This window comes from Fundulus heteroclitus, unplaced genomic scaffold, assembly GCF_011125445.2.
Source record: "Fundulus heteroclitus isolate FHET01 unplaced genomic scaffold, MU-UCD_Fhet_4.1 scaffold_234, whole genome shotgun sequence".
NCBI lineage: Eukaryota > Metazoa > Chordata > Actinopteri > Cyprinodontiformes > Fundulidae > Fundulus > Fundulus heteroclitus.
The window spans coordinates 129,914-156,108 of NW_023396646.1; the positions used below are offsets into that span (position 1 = coordinate 129,914).

The following is a 26,195-nucleotide window of genomic DNA, read 5'->3' on the forward strand; positions in this document are numbered from 1 at the left end:
CCAGCGGTGATCCTGGTTTGGCTGAACGATTCCTTGACAGCTCGCAGCCACTTCAAGCTGCCAGAGAAAACAGAACCGCAGCACAAACACACACGCACGCGGCAACTCAGGGTGACATAAACAAGCACGCAGCTCATGGAGAACAAACTGTTTAATTATGAGCAGAAGGTCTTTCTCTGCGTCTTCATGCGTGATTGTAATTTTGACTATGGTAATTAAACATGTCGGCGAGTGTTTGAGCTGCTGTTTGTGTTTCGGCTCTTTTGGATGATCTGATTGGTCTCTGCTGGTATTTCCAGAGTCATCCGCGGCTTTCTCATACGCTATGAATCGCCCGACGAGCGATGAATCACAGCGGTGATTCATCATATAGTCAGCTCTCTGTGGCTCTTAAATTAGCAGCTTGATACAAGTAATTTTTTCTGAATTGTATAAATATAGTCTGGTTTCCTAATGCTCCCTCAACGGCTCAGTGGTTCATTTATGTAACTAAACAAAATCAAGTCACCTTGCATCCGCATTAAAATCACTGCATAATTATAAGAGATTTCAACTGGTGGCAATGATTTACGGAGAAAAAAAAAAAAAAAAAAGCAAACAGGACTAAATATGGGATTTCGTCTGTCACATCTGCAGAGCCCCGAAGGCTGGAGCGTAAACACTTTGTCCCCCTCAGTTTTCAGCTAAACGAAAGAGCCCAGTGATCAATAAGTAATCTTAAAATCAATCGTAACACATTCTGAGGGCTGGTCAAAAGAAGCTAAAGCAGGGATGATGTGGTTTTGTCTGGTACGAGCTCTGAATTCAGATGAGTTTAGCATCAAAATATTTCAACAGAATAAAACCTAATAACCGTCAAAGAAAGCCGGTTTATTATTAAACCACATTTTAGCTAAAAGATGGTTGAGATTATGCGAGCGTACTTTCCCATTTATTCAGTTTGCCCGCATGACTAGCTCTGAGATAATAGTTTGCTTTTTAACATTTGGTTTTCTGAAGCATAATTATTGACCAATTTTAATTTTATCTTTCATGACAATTATGCAGCAAACACAAAAATGCAAATATTGTTTTTCTTGCTCTGAGTGGATGGGGGGATAAAAAAAGATTTTGGACGTCTTTCTCAGACAAATCAAGCAAATTATAGCTGCAAATTCAGGCTTCCAGAGATCAAATTAAGCCTAACAAAGCTGTAATTGCTTCAGTTAGACAGATTAATGCATTAATGGAAGACGCGCCATTGTTTGAGGCATTTTCAAGATCTGTTCGCATTTTCCATCATGTGTCAAATCATGATGTTCTACTTATATTATGACAAAGGCTGGTAAGCAATTATTGAAAAAGAAAGAATGCAACTGTTTACTAATTCATACCAGGCCAGTGAATCTTGTCTGAAGAAAATTGTGACAATTATAGTCAAAAGTTTTGGGAGTTGCAGAAATGTGTTCTACAGACTTTACAGTTTTACGTTTTTGGGGGGGGTATATGGGTTGGGATGGTTTGTGTAGATATTGGATTATTTTTGCAGTTATATGTCAATTAATTGCGTAGGCTTCAAATAGCTTGGTTAACTTAAACAGTTACTGTTTACTTTACATGCTACTTTTGCCCTGTCACAAAATAATCCACCAACTGTATATGTGTGCAGTCTTAAGCAAGAGTATGTGTGAAAGACTATGGCTGAAACCCCGCCAAGTAATATAATTAGCTGAAGAGAGTGACAGATATGGATGAAAGTATTGTTTTCTTGTGTCAGCACTTGTTGTTTTCAAAAAAAAAAAAGCTTATAGCTGCTATAATCCCTGTTTCCATCCAACTGGCATGCAAATTTTTACCGAACTTTTAATCTTGTAGAAAAGAAAGTGAATTAGGTATGTTTCCATCCACTGGTTTAGAGTGAATTTACGCAAAGCGTCATTTTGTCAGTAGTTGACATTGTGCGTCAACATAATAAACAGGAAGTAGAGGTTGCAAACTACCATGGACCATATGTTTTATAAAAAGGAATGAGGTTTTCAGGAATGTGTTGCTATCGGGCAAGTTCTAATTGTTGTCATGTCAAGTAGTATTGTTGATGTTACACATGCTGTCCAGAGAGGTAGAGAAAGAAATGCATTCTGTGCACGTTATGGGAATATCCAGAAAGACGGCGACAGCGGGAACAGCTGTTCAGTCATGTTTGCTACGTCATAACTTATTCATCAAATGTGTTTCCATCTCCTGTTTTGTGCATCAACAAAACAACATCTTAAAAATCACAACATTAACAACAAAATATTGAAATACACAATAGCGTAATGGAAACATAACTTATTAAAAAAAAATTAAAAACAATAACATGTAAAAAATTACAACATTTTTAAATCCACAACAACATCTTAAAAAACAGAATGACATTAACCTGTCTGAAGGGGTAGGTACCGATGGGAAACATGAATCATCGCTGATTGGACAACAGCGGCGTTTGGCTTTTGAACTGAAAGTTACTCTGCTTTAGCGGGTTTTTAAAAACATGAATGTTATCAGTAACTTCAACTACTAACATAGTTGACCACCATCAGGGTGTGAATGAGTGAATGACTGATTGTAGTGTAAAGTGCTTCGGGGGTTGTTGGGCTTCATAAAGCGCTATACAAGTGCAGGCCATTTACTATGTTGTTTTTTTTATTTGTAGTTTGCATTTAGAAATTTGTTAATGTGGTTTGTACATCAGGGCCATATTTTCATGCATGTGTGGCATGTTTAAGGTCCCACTGCAGCATCTCAGATATAAGTACAGACATTAACAAGGCCATTCCCAAACCTTTGTTATTTTCTTGGTTGTTTTTAAATGTTTTTTTTTTCTTTTTAGGTTGTAACCCTTTGCAAACTCATTACATGTGAATGGCTTTTTCATCTGTTCTTGAATTTTCTTTTGTTGGGGCATGATGGTGTTTATTGACAACTTTCAGCGTACTCCGTGTTGTTAGACAAGTTTTACAGGATTTACAGGTTCTATTAGTTATAGAATATATTTTTAATACAAAGCAAAGACAACATAAACCTGTAAAGTGGCAAAACGATTTTCCATAACATGTTGTGTTAAATGGAAACTTTAACGTCCCCATTACTGTTACATTAATGGCTGAGATTAGCCCTGTTTTTTGTTTATTTCTGTTTCAGACTTATCATATTTGTCATTCATAATGTGGTAAATACTGACATTTTTATTTGTAGGAACATAAATGATAAATGAGGTCTGTAGCACGCTATACCTTCAGGCTATTTCATACTTTTATGTGGCCTAAGTTTTGTGGTGGATAAACAGACACCACCATGATCTGGACATCTAGCCATGACAAAGTGAATTATTAATTACGCTTCTCAAAAACATTGCTAGCTAAAGATTTTCCTTGATTCCAATTAAATGTTTACATTTTTTTTAGTATACCATAGATATGTGCAAATAGAAATAATTGACTCACTGGGATTGCCGAGGGAATGAGCACAGACACCAAGCTGAGTTTCAGATCGTTAATGAAGAGGAAAGTCATATGGAAGGCATCAGGGTCATCAGCAATGAACGTCCCATTACAGCATCCAAATGTTGATCTTAATTAACACCACGGCACCTCTGGAGGGATCGTCACTGCTGAGGAGCTGTAGTAATGATCTGTCGCTCACATGAGCCACCAACACATTACCACACACAACGTTGTACTTCAACAAAAGCCTTCTGTTTTATTAAGAGTCTACAAAAAAAGTGAAGTTAGAGGAGGCTTTTTTACACCACTGAGCTGATGATTGTTCTTGGAGTGTGAAGAAGTCATTAAATCTCTTCTGTCAGTGCACTGCATAATTACCTCAGATTTTATACAATATAAAGGAAAGCCACATTTCACAGCCCTTTGCTGAACTGAGCAACAGGAGATATTTATGTTGAATCAACTTATTTATACATCATAAACAGACTTTTGCTGGTGCTTTGTATTTTTCATGTGAAGAGGATTCGTACTCTCAGGCTAAGTGATTTCTCAGGGAATACACTCTTGTTCATTAATGAAACGTTTGATGAACGACTGTCACATTACTCAAACATGTTCCCTTAAATCTGTGGACACCACTGAAAGCGGCTCTCTCACTGAGGGCTTCGGTGCGTGTCTTCATCCGAGTCCCTCTCGTCTCAAGCGGACTCGTAGGCATCAGAGCATGTCGTTTTTCATAAGTTGCCATAGCAATAAAGCTCCTTGTCTACTATCTAATGATTGCAGAAAGAGTGAAGCATGCAGCTTCTCAAATCAGAGCAGCAGGGAAAAGGCAAATAGTTTGCCTTAGCGCAGGTCGCTTGAAGATTTTCTGCATGGATCTGTGCATGTCTGTGTCACACAGGGAGTGGTGTTTGCATCAAGGATGCAGTTGTTAATAATCCTACACAACAAAGGGCAAGATTCCTGTCTGCTTTGTCTTTTAGGTTCAACAAAGCTCTCTGGAGAGGTGTTTTTACCTCTTAACAGGTTAAAAGGACACAAAGCATGCCAGGATAAACAAACCAACCTTTTATTGGCATCTAATACAATAGATCAACACAAAGCAGTGCATAATTGTGGAGTGGAAGGGAAATAATGAATTGTTTTCAAAAGGTTTTGCAAATATAAATCTTAAAAGTTGATTTGTTTTCAGCCACCTTTTTGCCTCAATTGCAGCAGCTAGTCCTCTACCAGCTTTGCATATCTAGAGACTGAAATCTGAACTCAACTCTGTAAATTAACTCTAGCCTAGTCACATTGAATAGAGAACATCAGATGTTGAATTGACTAGACCAGGGGTCAATAACATGGTTCCCGCGGGCACCAAGGACCATATGAGGTGCCCCTCAAGCCTGTTCAAAAAATAGCACAACCCTGCAGTGAGCTGCATTTGAAAAGCTATTTTAATCATACTTGTATTGACATAGATTTGAAAATAACAAAACATTAAAAACATGTTTATATTACATGAAGTTAAGGTGAGCTATAATTCTTCTAGTTCAAAGGTCAGTACAGGTAGCCCTTCGTATGACAATGAAGTAGCTCTCAGTTTCAAAAAGGTTGGTGACCCATTAAAGAAATGCACCAGCATGATGCTGCCACCTCCATGTTTGACATTAGGGATGTTGTATTCGGGGGTGTTGTATTTCTGCCTAAAATGTTCAGTATTGGTATGGTCTAATCAGAATTTTGGTCACATCAGCTTCCTTTCATGAGTTACCTTGATTCAGCCTCATTCATATTCCCATCAATTCTGTCCAACTTCCTTGTGGTGTTCAAATCAGGGAATGTTGTTAACATTTCCCACAACGTTTTCCCTGGTGAGTCCTTTGAGCTTCATGATGATGTTTGTTCACCCAGGTTGTCTATCGTGCCTCTGAGATCACAACAATTTCAACTTTCCCATTTGTCTACTATGTTACAGTTATTTTTATTTATTTTTCTGTTGCTCTATTGCATTAAATCCCATATTTCAGTCAACTTTAGGTAAACAAGGGGATAAATAGTTTTTAAAAAACGGGATCAAATAGATCGGATTAGAATTTCTGCTAAGCAGTCAAAAAAGATGGGAAAGGATATAAAAATATGTATAGAAATATGTAGTCGTGGTGTTACTGTTTCACCATGTCCTGTCTAAAGGTGAAGCACCCTCGGTGGACCCTGCTCGTTTTACCCAGTCAGGCGACCCCCACTTACTTATTACCTTGAATGTAGGACGCATAAAACAGACAAGTATGCTTTTAGTTATATTTTATCTACGTAAAGACAGAGAAATAGTTACAGTCACACCAGCGCTGATGGGCCCCTGATCGGCAGGAAGGCCTCGATTGCTCATCACACAAACATTATATAGGGATCTCGGGACACACCCATACAGGGGCGGTACACATCCAAACTGTGACATCAGCAGGGAAACTGTGTCACCTCCGGGGTGGTATCTGGGTGGTATTTGGGTCAGTGCCATCTAAGTGTGCCATGCAGTTCTGGGATAAACAGCTCGTTCCACTTGACCTTGTTGATATCCTAACAGAGGGCAAAAATAAATGTTTTTAACCAGAGCCAAGAGGAAGTAAATGGACTTTTTAAGTAGGGTAACCATATTTTGGTAAATCCATCCATACCTGCTTATCTGTGAAGGTTTTTACTCAGGGACATTTACATTTAACTTTCCTTTTGTTTATCAAAGTAAATGGCCAATTTTTAAGTAAATAAACCAACTAAATTAGAAAAAAAGAAGGGGCTCCAATGGTTAACCCTGTAGAACACCACCAGAAATAAGTGTAGGTTGTGATTGAAAAAGGTTAAATTGTCCTGTTGGGATTTTATAACCTGGTCAGCCAGATTGATAATGTGTATTACACTACGTTCTGCACATTATCATTATCTGGATCTGCTCCCATGTAAGCAGCAAGAGCCATGAGAAACCACAACAAGTTAGACTGATCAATGCACGCTTATTTGGATCCTGACTCTTGTGACAATCGACCTGACTAAACAGATGTGAAAGCAGCAGCTACGCATGTCTTCCTGCTCTGCCATGTTTGGTTCGGCTGTGGGCTCGGCAGCTCTTGCTTTCGTCACAGCGGTACGTCACGCCCTTAAACCATAGTACTACAACGCGATTGGCCGACCCATTCGTTGATATAAAAATATAACCAACCTCTACCTGTTTCTATTGCCGAAACCACTAAATAACTGATGGACAAGGAGGAAGAACCACTTTTTTTTTAGTGCATGGAGAAAATTCACAGTCTAAGGACTGAGAGCACCATGCTTAAAACTGTAGAGGTAATTTTTTCTTTTATTTTGCCTAATTAAAAAAAACAACTGAGCGTTAACCTGAAGATAACACCAGCTCTTTTTCTTATCATCCCACTGTTTGTTCTAATATTGCCTGTCATATCATTATATATGGATCAGCGCGCTGTATGGTGCTGTGCTGCTTACAGCTGAATCTACACGTTCTGTATCTGACGTGGTTCATAAACACTGTCAGGTCTTTTTTTATGTATTACCTGCTGGTGTTAAAAAGTCCCGTTTGAAATGGTGTGTGATATAAGTCAGGAAATCTTTGAGCACAAACACTGACAGATGTTAAAAACAGTAATTGTGAATTCAGCTGGTGAGATTAAGAGGAGGTCTGTTTTCATGGATACAGATATGAATACAGCTATTGGTGCTATTATATTTTATACGTATATAACTCCACAGAAACCTAGGGCGAAACAACAGGAGGGATCATTTACAGCCAGAGATGTTTTTAGTCATGTAATATCATGATTCTGACGGTGGAAAAGCACAACACCTCTTTTCTGTTTTCATAGCACCAGTTGCTTCAGTAATGAATAATCTTGGTCATTTTTGTCATATAAGTTGTTCTGGTGAGACCACTGCAATGTGTGTGCTTTCAGAACATGAATCTGGAATTGTTGTGAATCAGTCATGTGTAGATTAGGGACTGAAAGTACCATATAAGATGAAAGGGGCTTCTCAGTGTGTAAAGGTTTGCCAAAAAGCATGTAAGATACAAAAGAAAAAGGAGGTAAGAAAAGACTTAGCTAGACGGCCCGGTAAATATGCAAGAAAAATCAAAAACATTGTTTCTGTTATTGTACCATCGAAAGTCGTGTCAGGATATTAATAAAACATTTATGTGGCATTCTTGGAAAAGGAAAACAAGAGAGCTGAAACCAAATCACAAGTGATCAGCCTGACACAAATGAGTTCAGTCTCAAATATATTTCAGCCTCTGATGGGAAAAGTTTATCCGACTGTAAACAAGCTGAATTTTTGTCTGATTTTTCTGCCGTTTCTCATGTTTCTATGACCTTTCTGGTTAGTCCTCTTAAAAAAAATTAAGACCCTCTATGAAAGCATGAAGGGATTGAGAAATGCATGTTTAATATCAATTTTAGGAAATACCTGAAATTTCAAGCATTAAAACCAAACAATGGAAACTGAAAAGAAGAAGTTTAGAAACATTTCAAAATATTATGTACAAAAAAATCTGACTTAGATTGGCTAAAATGACACTTAGGAGTATCGCATCAGGTAAACACCATGAGAATGTGGTTACTCTGCATTTTAAAGAGGACTGTCCTGCATAAACTGTAGAGATTTCATTGGGGGTTTTTTCTCAGTGTTAATGTGAGGGTGGAAACCATGCTCAAAAAACATTAACAGCTTGTGGCTCTGGAAACTAATTTAAAGATGTCTGAAAAGAATTTAAATCAACTTTTCTATTGTGTGGAAAGTCTACAACGGGAGGATATTCAAAACACCTCAAACATAAACAGTTTTGGACCGAACAAATTGAGCACACTTCAAGATGCTAAAAGAGGTGACCAAACCAAAATATCATGGGACATACATCAAGCTCCTGCTATTTTTTTAGATTAAAGTGCATGTCTGTACAGTCAGAAAGAGATATGTTAAACTTTATTTAGAGGTCTATATTGAGGAATCCTTTGCTCTCTAAAAAAAACCCCAAAAAACATGAACTTGAATAATTTTTACAACAAAACAGACGACACGATTTTATGCCTAAAGTCAACCTTCCTGGAAAAGAATCTCATATCCACTCTGAAGCATGGAGGTGAAGGTGTCATGGTTTGGGGACGTTTTGCTGCAGCAGCACCCGGGGCATTTCACCATTAGAAAATCAACCGTGAATTCAATCATGTATCAAGTGGTGATTGACAAAAATGTGAGGCTGTAATAAAAAAAAATTAACGCTGAAGCAGAACTGGACCCACAACATGGCGATGAGCCAAAACAGGCTGGGGATCAAGAAAAGGAAAGTCCTGGACTGAACCAAAACCCGCTTCATGATCTCACTGAGATGCTGTGGAATGGCTTGAAATTAGCTGCACATGTGATAAACTCAAATATCAAATATCTCAGCTGAAAGTATGGAGCGCAGCAAACTCTCCTAAAATAATTTTACCCAGAGGGGATAAGTCTAGCTGTTGGGGATAGGGTGCCCACATGTTAACTTTAGTTAGACTACACATTTTTATTGATATATTTTGTATAATTCAATCACTCTGTTTTCTTGACATAAGCCCTATTTGTACGGTTTTACCTTGGGACCTCATGTAATAAATAAATGACCCCTCCCCTACATCAGCTTTTTAAGTGGTGCATTCGTACAGGATAACCGAAGCCTGAGATTTTGCTGAAATATGCAGACATCTCCAGGATATGAGGTATCCTAAAAATTACTGATATGGCGCATTTGCACGGGACAATCTCTGTAATTATTACAAATCACATGTGGTCTCTAGGTAAAACTAATCCCGTGCGAATAGGGTTATAAATTACATATAATATTATGAAAGTTGATATTTAAGAAATAAATGAACATTTCATGTTTGTCTTGACTTAGATGTCTTGATTTATTCACATGACTCTTCCTTCCTTCTGTTAATTATTGCTCTTGACCGTTTAGCTTGCAAAACTGAGCTGAGAGGTTTTTTCATATTCAGAAAATCAAACTCTAATTAATTGCTAATGGCTTGTTTCCTGAAACGGTGAAACTACGTGATTGTGAGCAGTGGTTTCTGTAGGAGGATTTAACAGATTGATGTGTAAAAATTTTATTTATCATAGTCTGTTAGGATGTCCCAGTCTGTACTTGAAATACTTGCAGTGTTGTCGTTTTTTTTTTTAGCAGAGGAAGCTCTACTAATGAGCAGGTTCTTCATCACTCCCTAAATGTCCTCCATTGATTATAGTTTCCTAGCAGAATTACTTCATCAATACAACTAAAACAATTTCCAGCAACAAATATTCCTGAAAAATAATAATAATGGACAGAGGAAACATTTCTGGCTTGGGTTGTCAGAGTCTGACTTGGGGATGAGACGAGTTGGTATGTTTCAAGTCATCCCCAACACTGTGATGAATCGTCCAGCCTAATGGCTTCCAGGTCTCAAAGGGTTGGATTAAAGAGCTTCTTCTGGACCTCTTCTGCACTCTGACGTCTCCGGCTGTCTGTGCGAGGGAGACAGTACTGTAATAATGTGCATTTAAATTTTATTAACTCTAAGACTCAATGTTTTCGCATCACAAAAGAGTGAAATGTGTGGCCATTGAGAGTCTCAACTTTTCCTGGGAAGTCATTAGTTTTTGTTTCCTGTTCTGAACATAGATGCATTAGATAATGGTTAATGTTTATTGCCACTAAATAGCCATAGATGTTTTACCACCAAACACAGAATCACACAGTCCTCTCAACTTTATTTTTTTTCATATTAAAACCAACCACAAACTTACTGTATTTTTGGGAGGGGTTAAGTGATAAACGAAACCAAAGAAGAGCGTTTTTGTGATGCTGAAGGAAAGCAAATATAGTTTTAGAAAGACAATTTGAAATGTGTGACTTTTTATTCAGCACCCCCGGTTAGTGTCTCGGCCGTCATTGGTGCCTCCAACTTGGCTTGTGGAAACCTGCAAGCAGGATGTCTTAGAGCTTCATTTCAACAACGGCCTTCTTGTTGTCATTTTGTCACAAAGTCCAGATCTGTGCAGCCCATGACCAGGTGGATGGTCACATTTTGGTCATTTTGCAGTTGATCCATACTCCTCATTTTTAGATGACTGATTGAACAGAGCTCTGGGATATGTACAAATGTTGGAGATGGTTTAATAACATAACTGTGCTTTAAACTTCTCAACAGCCTTCTCCCTGACCTGTCTACTGTCCTTGGTTTCAATGATGGTTTCTCTCTAATGTTCTCTAACAAACCTCTAAAGACCTTTTATAGAACAAGCAAATCTATACTGAGATTTAACATCACAGAGGTGGACTCTATTTATTGACTTCTGAGAGCAATTGGTGTACTGAATTTTAGTTGGGGCATTTTTGAAACTTTTAATTGTCCAGTGACAAAAATGTTCAATTGGTATTAATATGTTTGGTATATCATTATTTAAAAGCTATAATAGAGTCAAGGCTCCTGCTACAGTGGCGCACCGCCACTGAAAAATAAAAGCTGCCACACCTTCAGAATTAAGTTTTTTTAATATGGTAAACAATGTAAAGCATATTATATCCATCCATCCATCCATTTTCCGAACCGCTTAATCCCTCATGGGGTCGTGGGGGGTGCTGGTGCCTATCTCCAGCATATTATATGTATATCCTATATTGTGTATAGTCAATATTTTCACACTTGTACTAACCAAAATCCAGTGACGTGCGGTGAGGTTCATAGCTGGTGAGGCACTGACGTCATCAGAATCAGATTTGCAAATAGATGCATAGATTGACAGCAGTTTACAGGTTATGTTTCACTTCTGCATCCTTACACATACAAACTGTAGCTCACAAAACACACATTTCCTTGAAAAACAAAACAAAATAAATGTTATTACTGTCTTACCTTTACTTATAAATGAAGTCCATGCGTCGCTCCTTCTGCACAAAAACATCCGTCACTTTGCGATAGAAGTCCTCCTTATCTTCCTTCAGTTTTAAAAGTCTCTCTGTCTCAATGGAGATCACTGCCAGGGAAGAAAGCCTTCCTTGATCCGTCCTGTTCCTGCTGCATGTTTTCAGTCTCTTCAGGGCTGAGAATGACCGCTCCACTCACGCTGTAGTAGCTGGCACCGTGAGCACGAGCTGGAGCAACTTTGTCGCCTCAGGAACAACAAGATCCTTCTCGGCCAAAAAGTTGAGAAGCTGTCCAGGAGATTTGCATTCATCCCTCACCGTTTTTGAGGGATGAATGCAAGAGAGGAAAAAAATCACTATCTCTATTATAATCTATCGCTGCACTTGACTTGCTTCCCGAATCGTTTAGCCTAGCTCGCTGTCACTTACTCGGCAGTTGAGGAGTGAACAAGACGAACGTCTGGGATCTTGAGCGCCCCCTGCCATGAGGCAAGAGAACTGCCTGCCTCACCTCGAACCTGTTCTCTGCCGTTTATAATCGCTCATTACACGAAACGCGTTACACAAACACAGTTGGTGACAAAAAGCACTGTACATTATATACATAAGCTAAATTATTGGAAATAAGTTCACATATTAAGTTTGTTTAAACCATTTTATTGACGCCGTACAGCAACATGCTCTCTCCGCTTAGCAGCCAGCGCAGAGCCAGGGGTTGCGCAATCCAAGGTGAGGCAGAGCTCGCTGCTGCCTCACCGGCATCGCTTCCAAGCATTTGAATGGGAAAATAAGAAAATTCAGCGATTTTGAACCAATAAATTCAGCGATTTTGAACAAATAAAAATCGAAATTGGTGAAGCTACATGAAAAATAAATATTTTTTAGTACAAACCACGGGATGAATATAACAATTTAAATTACTTTATGATTATATATTTTCTTTCTTTCCATGATGGCTGGTGAGGCACTGCCTCACCTGCCTCCCCTGACCGCACGTCACTGCCAAAATCAGAGTTTAAAATTAATTTGAATATCATGAAACGTTAAAATGTACTTTATTTTGAAAAACCATCACCACCAGCTCCTTCCTGTCTGGCCGTAAAGTTAACTAGCAGCTACCGCAGCATGTGCTACTCTCAGGAGGAAAGGAAAACAAGAGACAACCGTCCTTTATTTAGTGTCTTTGCTGCATTTAGCAACTTTTCAGACGCCTCAAGCGATTTTGTTTCAAAAAGCGACTAGCAACAATTGTATTGACTTTTTCTGAGTTATTGGCAACTTTACTGAATGGACCGATTGTTCTGGAGGCAGCAGTGAGGGCTGCTGAGCCCGTTAATATTTCCCTCCACGCTGTCTCACAGGCACACCACAGCTGCTGCAGCCTCATCCTGGAGTGCCTTCATGCAGGCCGGGGCAAAGACAGCAGAAAGACCCGCGCCAAAATCAACGGTTTAAAAAAATCCTAGAGGAAACCCTGAGATTCAACTCAAAATTCTCTGTCATAAGATCATGATCAGAAGTGACCATTGTGATCAAAGATGAATGCATGACCAGATTGTGTGGCGACCCAGTGCGCTTTTATTCTCTCACACTTTTTCTTTCCACACTATTTTCCATTAATATTCTGTGACAAAGCAATCAGAGAACAGCTTCTACAGCAGAGACTAATTTTGGCGCCTGGTTGAGGATGTCAATGACTGTCAAGTTAAAGTTTATTTAGAGAGACTTAGACTTAGACAACTTTATTTGTCATTTTGTATGCACAGAGTGCGTACAGAACGAAATTTCGTTGCATTTGTATAGCACATTTATATTCAAGACGTGTGCTTTCCACAGAGAAACTTATAAAAGTTCTAATACCAGGGCACAAGCTTTGGTCCCTATACAAAAAGTACTAAAGTTGGCAAATATGCATCTACAAGTTACATGATATAAAATATAATAATCTGAAAAACATTTATGAAAAACCAGATACTAACACAAATTTTTAAATAAAATTAAATCGTAATTGTTCATATTTAACAGTCAAGTCAGCAATCTTCCTCGAAATAAAAATCTTTGTTTTCTCCCCTAGTTTCACTTGGTATTCAAAATACAAAACCTAAACTGAATTTTGTTTTCACCGTAAGTCAAAAGATTGTACATTAATATATAATAGTGTATATTCTGACCTTTATTTCTGATAATTAATTCAATGAGGATAAATGAATGCATTTGTTAGTGATTTAAAAACAACTTTAAAGGTAGAAAATAGTGCCTGCCTGGCTTTTCATTACCAGTGACCCACCACAGAAATACCACCCATAATGGCAACTTGATAAGCAGTGTTGCAGGACACCAGCAAAGCCAATTATTTTCCAGTCAATATAAAGTATGAAGCTTTCTAGCTCCGACGCTCACATACTGCAGCGTGCTGTGTTCCAGGTGAGCTGCTTCTCTCTCTGCCTCTCGCTGACCCGTTGTTTTTCTTCACTTCTCACTGGTTTGTTGCTCAGATTCTAATTTAAACAGGACCTTGCTGGCTGTTGTCGAACAGCAGAATAAATGTGTGAAAAAATACAATGCACCAGCGCCGGTGATACATTTTGGATCGAATAAAGATGAAAGAGAAGTCTTAAGTGGCACTTGTAGCAACAAAAGCTTTTTACTCTTTTCAACACAGAATGGTGAAGAACAAGAAAGAAATAAAAAAAAAAACAGGCAGGATTTGAAACTCTACTCGCTTTGTTGGACACCAATACTCCTGATTTTCCTGCTGTATGTTTGTCATGGGTTGTGGTTTCTTTTTAAAGGAGCTAAAGTGGTTACATTCTAATTAGAGCTTTCACTACAACAAGCTTTTCAGCTTTAAAAGTTGTTTGCTGATTTAGTCTTCTTTCTTTTCTCTCAGCTGGTGGTTCATTCTTCTGTCGTGTTTGTCTCTTAGACTGGACTCATTGTGTGTCTTGAAAATTCCAGTATTAGGTTATATTAGGTTTGTCAAGCAAATTAGAAAAATGTCGAGTTCTGGTGTTTGCATAAGTAGATACTAGAGGCGTTGGTATTATGTAGATTCCAACGAAATCTGCATAAGTTTTGGTCCAGGAGGAAGAAAGAGTGATCTTGATCTGCCGTGCTGGTAGATTTACAAAAACAAGCAGGTCATTGATGTTTCGTTTTTTCTTTGGAGCATTTATGAGCTTATCATTATTATTAAACAGGAACTCAAATGGATCGAGTAAAGTCTGCATTGCACAGCTTGGGTGAGACCCATTGAGGAAATTCATTACCTTTTTATTTTGTCAGTGAGATTAAAAGGAGGTCATCTTGCGCAAGCTTTATGATGTAGATGCACTAAATTATAATTCTATAGACTACATGTCATAGATTTTTATTTATGTTAAAATTGAATCAATTAAGGGATGCATCATTGCACTCTTTTGCAATCTGCAGCATCAATGTTTGGTTAAAAAACACCGTTCTGACCTGATTATTGCAGTCAAAAGTTAGTAATATCCACCTGTATATTATATTCGGTACATATCCAGCTGTAAATTTAGTTGACAATACTAGTTATCTATATATTATACTCATAGGACAAATCTATCAGTAGAATAATAGTATTAATCTCTATATTTATTCTGTAAAAACCCATGTCCTGTACTTATGGAACCATTATTTGTCCTGCACTTGCTGCTATTGCGCTTCTGGTTAGACCTAAACTGCATTTTGTTGCCTTGTACCTGTACCTGTGTAATGACAAAAAAGTTGAATCTAATTTAATCTAATCTAAATCAAATGTTGTCCTTTGACGTTTTTTTTTAAGAACATATTTTCCTAATTTTCCCTCATCAGTGAATCTTAACCACTCACTTCTGGCCTCAGCGTTTCGATGGCGGATCACTCTCCAGTAATTAACATTGGCACAACTTAATAGCAATGTCAGTGAGTAACCAGTTCTTTCGTGTTTTTAATCGAAGTTGCCATGGAAACGTCATCTTCTTCAGTTTTAATAGTATTTGGATGTAGATTACTGTGGTAATTGTGCAGCTTTGTTTTTGTGGTCAGCAGTGTACTGTAATCTTTGGTAGGCTGCACGCTGTGGATCATGCTCTGTCGCTGCTTCGATGCAGAATCGCTGTTTGCACCACAGCTCCTGTGCTACTTTTAGAAAAGCTAGAATGGTATCCACAACAGCCACACTGGCAAGTAAACAACACCTCACAGGGCTCAAAGAAGGCAAAAGGTTAGATTTTCTTTCTCTTCTTTTCTAGCCGGCTTTGAGTGTTGCTACTTTTGGACAAAGCAAAACTCCACAGGTCAAACTGATTAGCCAGGGTGCAGCCAAATGAGATGAATAACTGTTTTTGGTCCAATGCCTTTTTTGTTTTAAATAGCACAGAGGTAGCAAGAAATCTACAAGTCGCACAGGCTGGGTGTTCTTTATTAAAACTAAAATGATAAAGTGCAAGTTGAATTTATAAAGCTAATGGAAAGTGATAAACGTCACTATATATATATATATATATTAGGGCTGGGCAAGTTAACGCGTTAATTTCGCGTTAATTCATTAGACTAGTAACGGCGATATTTATTTTATCGCGCATTAACGCATGTTGCTCACATGCTTTCAGTCAGTGTCAGTCAGCAGGCGCGCTGACTGCAGCGCGCTGTCACGGCAGCACTCTCCCGCTCCCCCTCCCCTCTCGTACATGGCTCAGCGGCGCCAGCCAATCAGCACGCAGGCTCAGCCTGGCCCGCCCACTCAGCTCTCACACAAACTTAATACACAAACAGCTGAGAGAGACCGCAGCAGCGAAAAAACATGAACAGAGGAAGTAGCACCGTTTGGCTTTATTTTAATACCGTAAATGAAATCAAGCTGTATGTTTTGTAAAAAGCCGGTTCATTTCAGTGGAAACACAACAAATTTATCTAAGCACGTGAAAAAACATGAAAACGTCGAGCCCCAGAAACGGAGAGAGGAGACGAAACTTCTCTCACTGCCCCGACAGACCCACAGACTGATGTCTCTGACTGAGGCGTTTCAGTCCTCCAGGGAACATCCAGGTAGATCAGTGGATGGATGGATGGATGGATGGATGGATGGATGGATGGATGGATGGATGGATGGATGTTACTGGAGCCCACACATAACATGTAATTAAGACCTTGAAAGAACCCAGTACATATATTAAAAAGTGTTATTTAAGATAAGATAACATTAGCTAATCCTTTTTTTATCCCACGACGGGAAAATTTATAGGATTAAAGCAACAGGCAGGTGCACACAACACAGACAAAATTACATAAGGATTGAAATATATAAGAGGTGGATTAGCGAAAAAACACTGAACATAACATTATTATTATTATTATTATTATTATTATTATTATTATTTAATTGTAATAATAAAATAAAAACCACAAAACCCAAAAGGTCAACAGTTTCATGATACATCAAGCTTAGGGACTGGCTAATATACAGCAGGTCAAAAAAGGCCATATTTTGGCTGCAGTGCTTGGTGTTCTCTTATGAAGAAAAGATCAACTAGTGCACTAAATTCAATAGATGGGTTAAAAATATCCAGTATAAAATAAGTGCTACAAATGTTACAACACTTTTGTTCATATGGCAGCAGAACATTAAAATAAAAGTGCTCTTTACACTACTTTTGAATTCATTCTTGGAGTTTGTAAATACAATGCGATTAATCGCGATTAATCAGGGCGATTAATCGCGATTAAATATTTTAATCGTTGCCCAGCCCTAATATATATATATATATATATATATATATATATATATATATATATATATATATATATATATATTTATTTATTTTCAGGTTGCTAAATGGTCAGCTTCCAGAAAGTGCTACCTTTTATTTCATCCGGTTCTTCATCATGCACTCTCATTACTCATTGTTGATGGTAAAAGTGGCTGTAATGAAATATGCAAGGAATTAGTAAGGCAGTAGAGTAAAGGAAACGCTGCAAGCCAGTAAATCATGCAAAGCTCCAAGACGTAATTTAAAAAGGAAAGGTTGAACAAAGTGTAAGAAATCCCAAATACAACAGAAAATTGTTTATTACATATAAAATATTAACAATATAAAAATTTAATAAAACATAAAAAAAATTTAGATGTGGCCCGAGAGAAGTATGCACAATGTGAACAAAACTAACCCTAGGACAGATCCTTGAGGAACTAACTCGGGCAGAGGTAGAAAAATTTCCAATATCAACAATAATATATATATATATATATATATATATATATATATATATATATATATATATATAAAAAATAAGGTCTGTCAGTTGTCAGTCAACATAAATGAGACTTAAAGTGGATATCAGGGATGGCTCACTAAGAGCTGCTGAAACTTTAAAACTTATACAAATGTGTATAACTGCTATGAATTAAAACCAGGGATGCAATGTTTATTTTAGAATAGTTTTGATCTAAATGAACTTTGATGTTGCTCTTTAATTTCTCTATATTTATTGATTTTTTTGCTGTTCGTCAGCACATCTTTAAATATGAAGGACTAATACTGAAGGACTGTTGCTTAAGCAGAAGCGAGCTGAAAGGGAAAGCTCCAGATAGGTAGATGTAGCTTCTTTGTCCACGGCCGGTGGGTAAAGATGGCCATAGCAACACAGCGTCTCTGTACCTGGATACTAACTGCTGCTGGCCAAAGACTGAGTGATAGAAAAGTGCTTTGCCCCTGCAGCACCTGGCTTTTATCCATCAGCCTAAATTCAGTCACTCACACATTTCTTACAGATGTAGTTTGGTAAAAAAAGGAAAAAAAAAAAGAACAGGACAGGTTGAAAGGAGATGCAGCTCCCAGCAGCTTGGAATTGGCTGAATCCCATTTCCTGTCTTATGCTTGTTTTAGAGAAGGAAAATAAACAATAGTAATAATAAATGTAATATTTTAGAAAGCATCAAATTGAGCCTTTAAGTTTTTTAGATTTTCCCCGCTTGTTGACATAAATTGGCAATCACACCAAACAACACACATCAAAGTAGACTAAATAATGGGAGCTGTGAGAGGGGGATATCTTTAATTGAGAATTATACTGTCACCTAGCGTTTTTCTGCCTGTTAAGGATATTCATTTGATAGACCAAGTGTTTCTTTTTGTGCCAGTCAAAATATTTTTGTCTGAAAATACTTAAAGTTTGAAAGCATATTTGCAGACAGACCTCACACCCCTTGGTTATCCAGCAGACGTGCACCAGACTGTGTTACCTCTCCAGCCTCCCCTACTGCCCAACGGGGACACCTCCACCACGCTGGGGTGAAGGGAACAGAGAAAACGGGATTCTGTTTTATTTCGACAATACATTGCCTTGTCCTTTAATTTCCGTGTGTTTATAGACATCCATTAACTACGGAAGAGGATTAGGGCCACTCAAAAAAAAAAAAAAGAAGTCTACTCAATTCTGACTTTTTTCTCAGAATTCTGACTTTTTTCTCAGAATTCTGAGATTAAAGTCAGAATTCTGACTTTTTTCTCAGAATTCTGAGAAAAAAGTCAGAATTCTGAGAAAAAAGTCAGAATTGAGTAGACTTCTTTTTCTTTTTTTTTTTTTGAGTGGCCCTAATCCTCTTCCGTAATTAACCTTATAGTACTTAGTTTCCGTAATTGCATTTTAGAATAACAATGTTCCAAAAAATTGCATTTTAGTAACATTCATTCTCAACTTTTCCCTCTACATCAACTAAATATCAAACCAGTAATAAAGCAATTAATTAGTTAACCATTTAGGAGCACTCATATGTCATAGTGATTGTTACTTATTAAAAAAAGACGCAGGGACACCATTGTAAACAGTAAATACTCTTTACACACTAGCCCTTCATCCCACTGCACACAGACATACTATATATTTGTGTCTGTTTGTGTATTTTGGGTATTTTATAGGTGTGACAGGACTTGAGGTTTCACAAAATAAGTTGATATGTTCAGTTTTGGACCCATCGTAAAGCACATTTTATGACAAACCAACCTAGTTTTGCAGGATAATTGATGTGACAGCAGCTTTAACGTTTTCTCTGGGTGCATGATGAAAGGAAAAAATGCTTCTATCTAATTTTGAGTAAATCTCTAATGTTATTTTGCAGCGTTGAACTATTAATAATGGTTGCCATTCTCAATCAAATTGTAAACTACAGAGCAATGCATCACTCCAGTTCTCATCTTTAAATAAAGTTTATTTTACTGCCATAACACAGTTCAACATAAATTTTTTTTTTTTTTACGATTTGTGTTATTTGTTATACTTCTTGCTTCTTGCATCACCTGTAATAAAACTGACTTTGTCTCGTCTTTCATATCTTAACCTGTTTTATGTTGTCTTTGAAAATAATGTCAGATCAAAGACAAACAAGCCTGTACATTATATAGAACTTGCTCCACTGATGATTTTGAAGCTTTTGCCCTCAGACCTTTCTCCCTTCAAGCATCTGTGACTGTAAGGGGGCTAAAATGAGCGTGTGAGTCATTTGGAGGGGGCGTAGAAGTGGGCTTTGAAAGTAACACCATTTACAGACATTATAGAGTAGACCTATGGTTGATGTAAGTTTAGAGAGCAAGTCCAGTTTTGCCCCGACAGCCTTCTGATCTTAAATGTGGCAAAAACAGCAAGCTGATAACAATTCAAACATTTGTGAAAGTGCACTCTCCTGAGCGTCGTCGTCATTAAATACAGCGTAATGTCTGAGAATCTTTTTTCCCAGACAGCCATCTGGGAAGTTTTACACATACCAAAGGAAAAAAAAAGCATTCTGAAAAGGGTAAGGGGCTTTAACAACTCAGTGGGGGATTGAATTAAGCATCTGTTTAGTGACGTCCCACGCAAAACTAAAATCAAACCGTTCTGTGAAAATCAGCCAGTACCTCTGATTGCTGTGAGACGAAGTCACAAAAAGTAGCCTTAGAATTAATGAGCGATTATCTGTTTATTCATTACCGTTGTGTTAGACTACCCTGTTACAATAATCCAGTTATAACAGAGACGGATGTCGCAAAGGTTTGGGAGGTCTTTGCACTTTTAATTTCATTGTCTTCTGGAGAATGAATAGTCTTAGTACGATTACAATTATCAGGGGAAAACATGCAGGACAAGCATTTGTAGAGAGTAGTTGCTGGTTTATTTAAAAATTTACTTTTTGGTATAAACAGTTCTACTAATACAGGACACAAAAAGTTAAAACCAGAGTAAAACAACACTTTCCCTACCTGAGAAAATATGCTTTTGTGCAATAAGCACCGACCCGGCTGCTGATTGAGATTATCTGTATACCCGTGACATGAACGCTGCGTTCTCGTCCCTAAGATTTAGGTTTTTATCTTTCCTGGAAGCCAAGATTCTTCTCAATACTTTTAATAATCCCGTATCAAGTTGTTTCAGGAACAGGAAAAGGCAGCTTCTGATGGATGAAGGGAAACCAACCCTCCTGATAAATTCACTTTCACAAATCTCACTTTTTTTTTTCTTGCATCGAGGATCTTTGGGAAAGTCGGAGTGCTCACTCCGCCGTAAACTGTGTTGCCATATCCCTTTTCAGACAATTTTTTTTGACAACAAAACTGTCCAATTTCTGTTCACAAAAATATGCAGCTGCCTTCTGCGGTTGGAGATTTGATTTCATCACTCCGTATATTTTAGTGCAGACTCTGTTTTATAGAGGGGTGCCTCTGAAGGCTCTTTCTGTATCAGAAAAGTTTAAATTTACTTGTTTGAAAACCAATGGGATGGTAGTACTGTAGGTCCTCTGGGTCTACAGTAGGAGAACGTAAACCCTTTAAAAACGCTGACTAAATGAAGTATTTTGGTTAAAATCTGCAGTATATTATCTACTATTAAATTCAGGTAGGCGGTGTTTAATATGTTTCTACCAAACTAATCCTCTGTCTGAAAGGCTAATAATGTTTAAGCAGAGTGCCCATTAAATAATGTAGGACGTAAGGTTACATCTTGTACATCATTTGACAACAGGAACAGTTTTCCTCATAATAAATGTCTTAATTTATGATTTTGATGAACAAAGATGAGTGGAGTGATCAATCCCCAGGTCAATGCTAATATAATGAAGCTGGGATGGAGAAAATTGCATCCTGGTTAAATCCCCGCGTGCGGTACATACTTCAACTTTTTATTAGTTTATCACAAAGTCAAATAATATTGACATCACGCGAACCTTTCTCTGTTTCTGTCAATAACCACTGTTTAGGGGAAGATTGTAGGAAGCCTCCGAGTATATCAGAAAAGTCATCTGTCCCGTTGTGTCTTTTGTTATCTCATACTGGACAGGTTAATATGTCTTAGCCTGATTGATCGGGCTGCTTCTTGTTTCTCCTGAGGCCGTGGAGATCAGAAATCTTTAATCTCCAAATAGGAAGATGATTTTTTTTTTTTTATTATTGTTAGGCAAAGAAAACACTCCGATGAGCAGCAAAATATGTTTCTGGAGGCTCCAAGTGTCAGACATGATCTGTGGTCCAATAAGACAATTATTTTGCCCTAAAGCATGGGGGGAAAAAAATCTTTTTCTCAGGTGAAAAATAGTCACGGTTGTCTAAATTTCTTTCTTTCTGTTTGTGTTTTTTTTTGTTTTTAAGAGCGTGGGTCCAGCCTGATCTTACGACAGCAGTGGGTTTCACAGCGAGAGCAACATGCTGAGTCTCATCACGATGTGTGGCGGTGGCTGTGTACACGTGTTAAACCGTATCTCCACGGCTTTCTTGCTCAGCGTGTCGTTATGAGCTTCTCTGTTATACTCCCACCCGCAAAATAACCTCTTCAGTTCACTGCAATTCATTTACTCTCCGCTTAATCGGTTCATCAAATGAGGGAAAAATCGTCGGAAAAGACCAGAGAGGAAACTTGCTAACGCAATTAGTCAACATCAATTAGAGGAGCAACACCTACATGACAATGAAACCTAAACACTGCATTATAGACATTATAGACAAAGCAAATACAGTGTTTAATTCAACAGATCCAATGCATTTTAAATTTAATTGAAGCTTTTTTATACTGTTTTTTTTTTATTTTAGAAAGTGTAATCATAGTTCCTCAAGCACTTGATAATTGGGATAATTCTGCCTAATTTCTCTCTCGCTGTTTCGTTGGTTCTGTTGTGTGGTTTTCCAGCTCTGCGTCTTCACTATTTATGCTGTAACGTGTGTTGGAGGTGACCAAGCCTTGCCTGTCGGAGCGGTACCAGTAATGCTGTATAACGGTACATTTGTCGCATTAATGCGCGTAATATTTGCCCCAAACATGCTGGGGATCATCAAGAGATTTTTCAGTACGTATGAGTCAAGCCTTTATGTTCTTTTTAGTCAACAGTGGTTTTCAGCTTATAACTCTTGCATGGATGGCATTCTGCCCAGTCCTTTTTTTTTTTCTTTTTGTTGAATCACAAACCTGGTCCTTTACCGAGGCAGCTAAGGCCAGCTGAGTTTTAGATGTTGTCCTTGGTTCTTTTGCGACCTCCTGGATAAATCATCAATCCGTTCATGGAGTAATCTTTGCAGGCCAGCCACTCCAGGGAAAGTTAACCGCTGATCCATGTTTAATTCAGTTGTGTGTTGTTTTCATTTATTACCCTTTATTTTACCAGTCTTTTTGAGATTAAAATCTATTTTATAATAGAAGAGTTGGCCAAGGCAGCGGCCATAAAAATAACAGTGTAAAATAGATAATCAAAAACAATACAATCAGCCAATAAAAATGTAAAAAAACAAAACAAAAAAAAAACAGAATTAAAATTGAGTGAAATCTCAGCAGAAACAGTGATATTCCATCTTCACTTCATCCTTTTATGAAGTTCTTGAACCCCGTCGTGGATCTGAATGTTTGTAATGTGAGAGTTTTCTGAAGATTATTGAGATACTGTGGGATTTTACCCAGCAAAGCCTTATAGATAAACATAAACCAGTGTTGTTGCCTGTGAACACTTAGTGATGTCCAGCCAACCAACTCATAAAGAATGCAGTGGCGAGAGAGAGAGAGGTTTTGAATTTGACATGAACCGTAGAGGAGCATGATAGACGGCATTGAGTCTTTTTAAAATGCTGCATGGCTCTACAGTATACAACTCTATTCTATAACAGATAGAAAGATGGCTTCCACAAGCCAATTTTTTTTCTTTGCAGAAAATGTTAAACATGATATTTTTCTAAAATAAATCCCAATCTTTGATGTGTTGGCTGCACAGCGGTGCAGTTAGTAGCACTGTTACCTTGTAACAAGAAGCTCCTGGGTTCAATGGTGCGTTTCTTTTGCCTCGGTGGTCGAAACTCACAAGTCGCAGATTGCGTCATCTCCTCCTTCTTACGTTCCAGTTTCCCTCTTGTTAGACAGTAGAAAAAAACACGGACGCTCGCGCTGGTGTTATATTAGTAACAATGACAATAACACTGTTCTAGGCGGTATTTTGTGCAAACAAACAGAGCTAAAACGTCCCCTCTGATGAACACTGAAAGGCAGCACCTGTACGACTGACTAAATGTTACATAAATAATAATTTCCAGGAGCTTTTAGATGTGTCCCTGGTCCAACACACCTGGATCAAATGGCTGAATTAGCCCCTCAGCATGCAGTCAAGTTCTGCAGAATCCTGCTAATAAAATAAAAAAAAAATGAAATAATGATCTTATTATCTAATCCAGGTATGTTGGGCCGGGGTCACATCTAAAAGCTGCTGGACACCGGTAACCTGACAACAGCCAGCTGCATGTATCGCTCCGCCTAGCTTCACTCACATACATCATATGATTGGATAAGCCACTTGTCTGTCATCTTTATCAACGTGCTATTTCAACCAGTCACACCGAAGCTAACCCGTGACGCTGATGAGACCGACGCAGGAAAAAAAAAAAACTTTTTTTTTTTTTTTTAATGTGTTTGCGGCTCTAGTGCAGGGTTTCCCGCAGCGCTATCTTGGCGAGGCGGCCGCGGAAAACGTGTCGTCGTCCCCCCCTCCCCCCCCCCCGCTCCGCGGAAAACATGTCGTCCACCCCCCCCTGCTCCGCGAGCCGGTCCGCCTCGCATAAGCAAATTCCTGCGGGAAACACTGTAGTGGCACACCTTTTATTGACAGTGAGCTGACAGGAAGAGGGGGGAAGACAGGCGGCAAAGCGCCGCGGGTCGGAGTCGATCCCGGGCCGACCGCGTCGAGGACTAAAGGCCTCCCAATATGGTTCGCGCTAACCGCTCCGGGGCGCGTCCGCGTTGCGCGTCCGTGTACGCGCCCCGGAAAACAAAACTTGCCAAATCCGGTCGGGAGAAGGGCGAAAACATGGTTTCCACCAACAAAAGCCTTCAGAGGCGTTCTCTGATGTTCTTTTAATGAAAAAATATCAGATAGATTGGACAACACGGAAGAAATAGCAGCATCAATGCTAACGCTTGCTTCCTCGATGCGAGCCGCCATTGTTGTTGGAATCTCACGGTGGCTTCTCCACTACGTCACATCCATGAAACACCCGCCCTGCGTCCTGATTGGCCAGACCAAAAATTTGGTTGGGGAAATCACTTTCAATGAGCCGTGTCCCACATGTATGTGAGTGGAGCTAGGCGGAGCGATACATGCAGCTGGCTGTTGTCAGGTTAGGACACCGGACCTCGAGGACCGGAATTAAAGATACCTGCATAAGCAGGAAGACGATGGATAGATTTAAGTTTCTTTACTAAATTAGTGACATGGACAGTGAATATGAGCTCTCTATCAATCCATATACCCAGATACAAATAGGGTTTGATTTTTAGATGTGAGGCTTTGATAAAAATCACAATTGTTTTTTTTTTTCTTTGTTGTGCACTTAAGCCAGTTTTATCAAGCTCTCAAAGTTGTAAAACCTGAAATGCTGTTTGTAGTTCTGGTATTACTTAGACTTAGATTTAGACAACTTTATTTGTCATTTTGTATGCAGAGAGTGCGTACAGAACAAAATTACGTTTGCATACAGCTTGAAGAATCACAGTAAATTACAGTAAATTACAGGATAAGGTGCAGCGGTGATTTTTGTAAATTTTTGTGTATTACCTGTGATACAGAGTGAGTAGATGTATAAATGATTTTGTCATCGGCATATACATGTAGTTTAGAATAGTTTTGCACAAATTATTTATTAAAAAAAATAGACAAATGGATGGGAGCCAAAATGGAGCCTTGGGGCACACCTCTAGTTGTTTCAAGTAAGTCTGATTTGTGGCCTTCTGCTTGTTGCATGTTTGTATGCACATTTATTTTATGGTTTATTGCCCATTCTAAGGTTTTCTTTGTATGATAATAAAAAAGTTTTGCTATCCAAAACAGTTATGCCGGACAAAAAAAATAAAAACAAAATTACCCTGTGTGGGGGAAAAAACTATTGTGGAGAAAAAAACGGGTTTCCACAGAAAACATGTTTTGGAATATAAATGAATTTATGAACGACCTTGCTTCCTCTGGATCATTAATGAATAGCAGGAGCGCAGCATCTTCACATCTCTGTTTCTGTCTCCCCAGATGTGATCCACACCGTGGGGCCGATTGCCCAGGGAGGAGTTAGTGAGCAGGAGAGGAGGGCTCTGAGGTCCTGCTACAGGAACAGTCTGCTGACTGCCACCGAAAACGCTGCTCGATCTGTGGTGAGAACATCTGGATGAGATGAATCTGAACGGGATCATCCAGGGAGGGAAAGAGGCATGAGGACAGACGAGGTTAAAACGCAGAAAGCACAGAAATCTGTAAAGCAAAAAGAGAAAGCGTAACAGAGGATAAAAGAGCTGGATTTCAGGCT

The 26,195-nt window shown here is 38.5% G+C and overlaps 1 protein-coding gene across 1 annotated transcript in view; it reads left to right on the top strand.

Annotated features, from left to right (window-relative positions):
- Positions 1-26,195, top strand: part of LOC105928693 (mono-ADP ribosylhydrolase 1) — a 134,296-nt gene that overhangs the window by 78,700 nt on the left and 29,401 nt on the right. Inside the window, exon 4 of the mRNA XM_036129848.1 lies at positions 25,922-26,043. Coding sequence (XP_035985741.1) covers positions 25,922-26,043 — 122 coding nt within the window. The remainder of the gene's footprint in view (positions 1-25,921; positions 26,044-26,195) is intronic.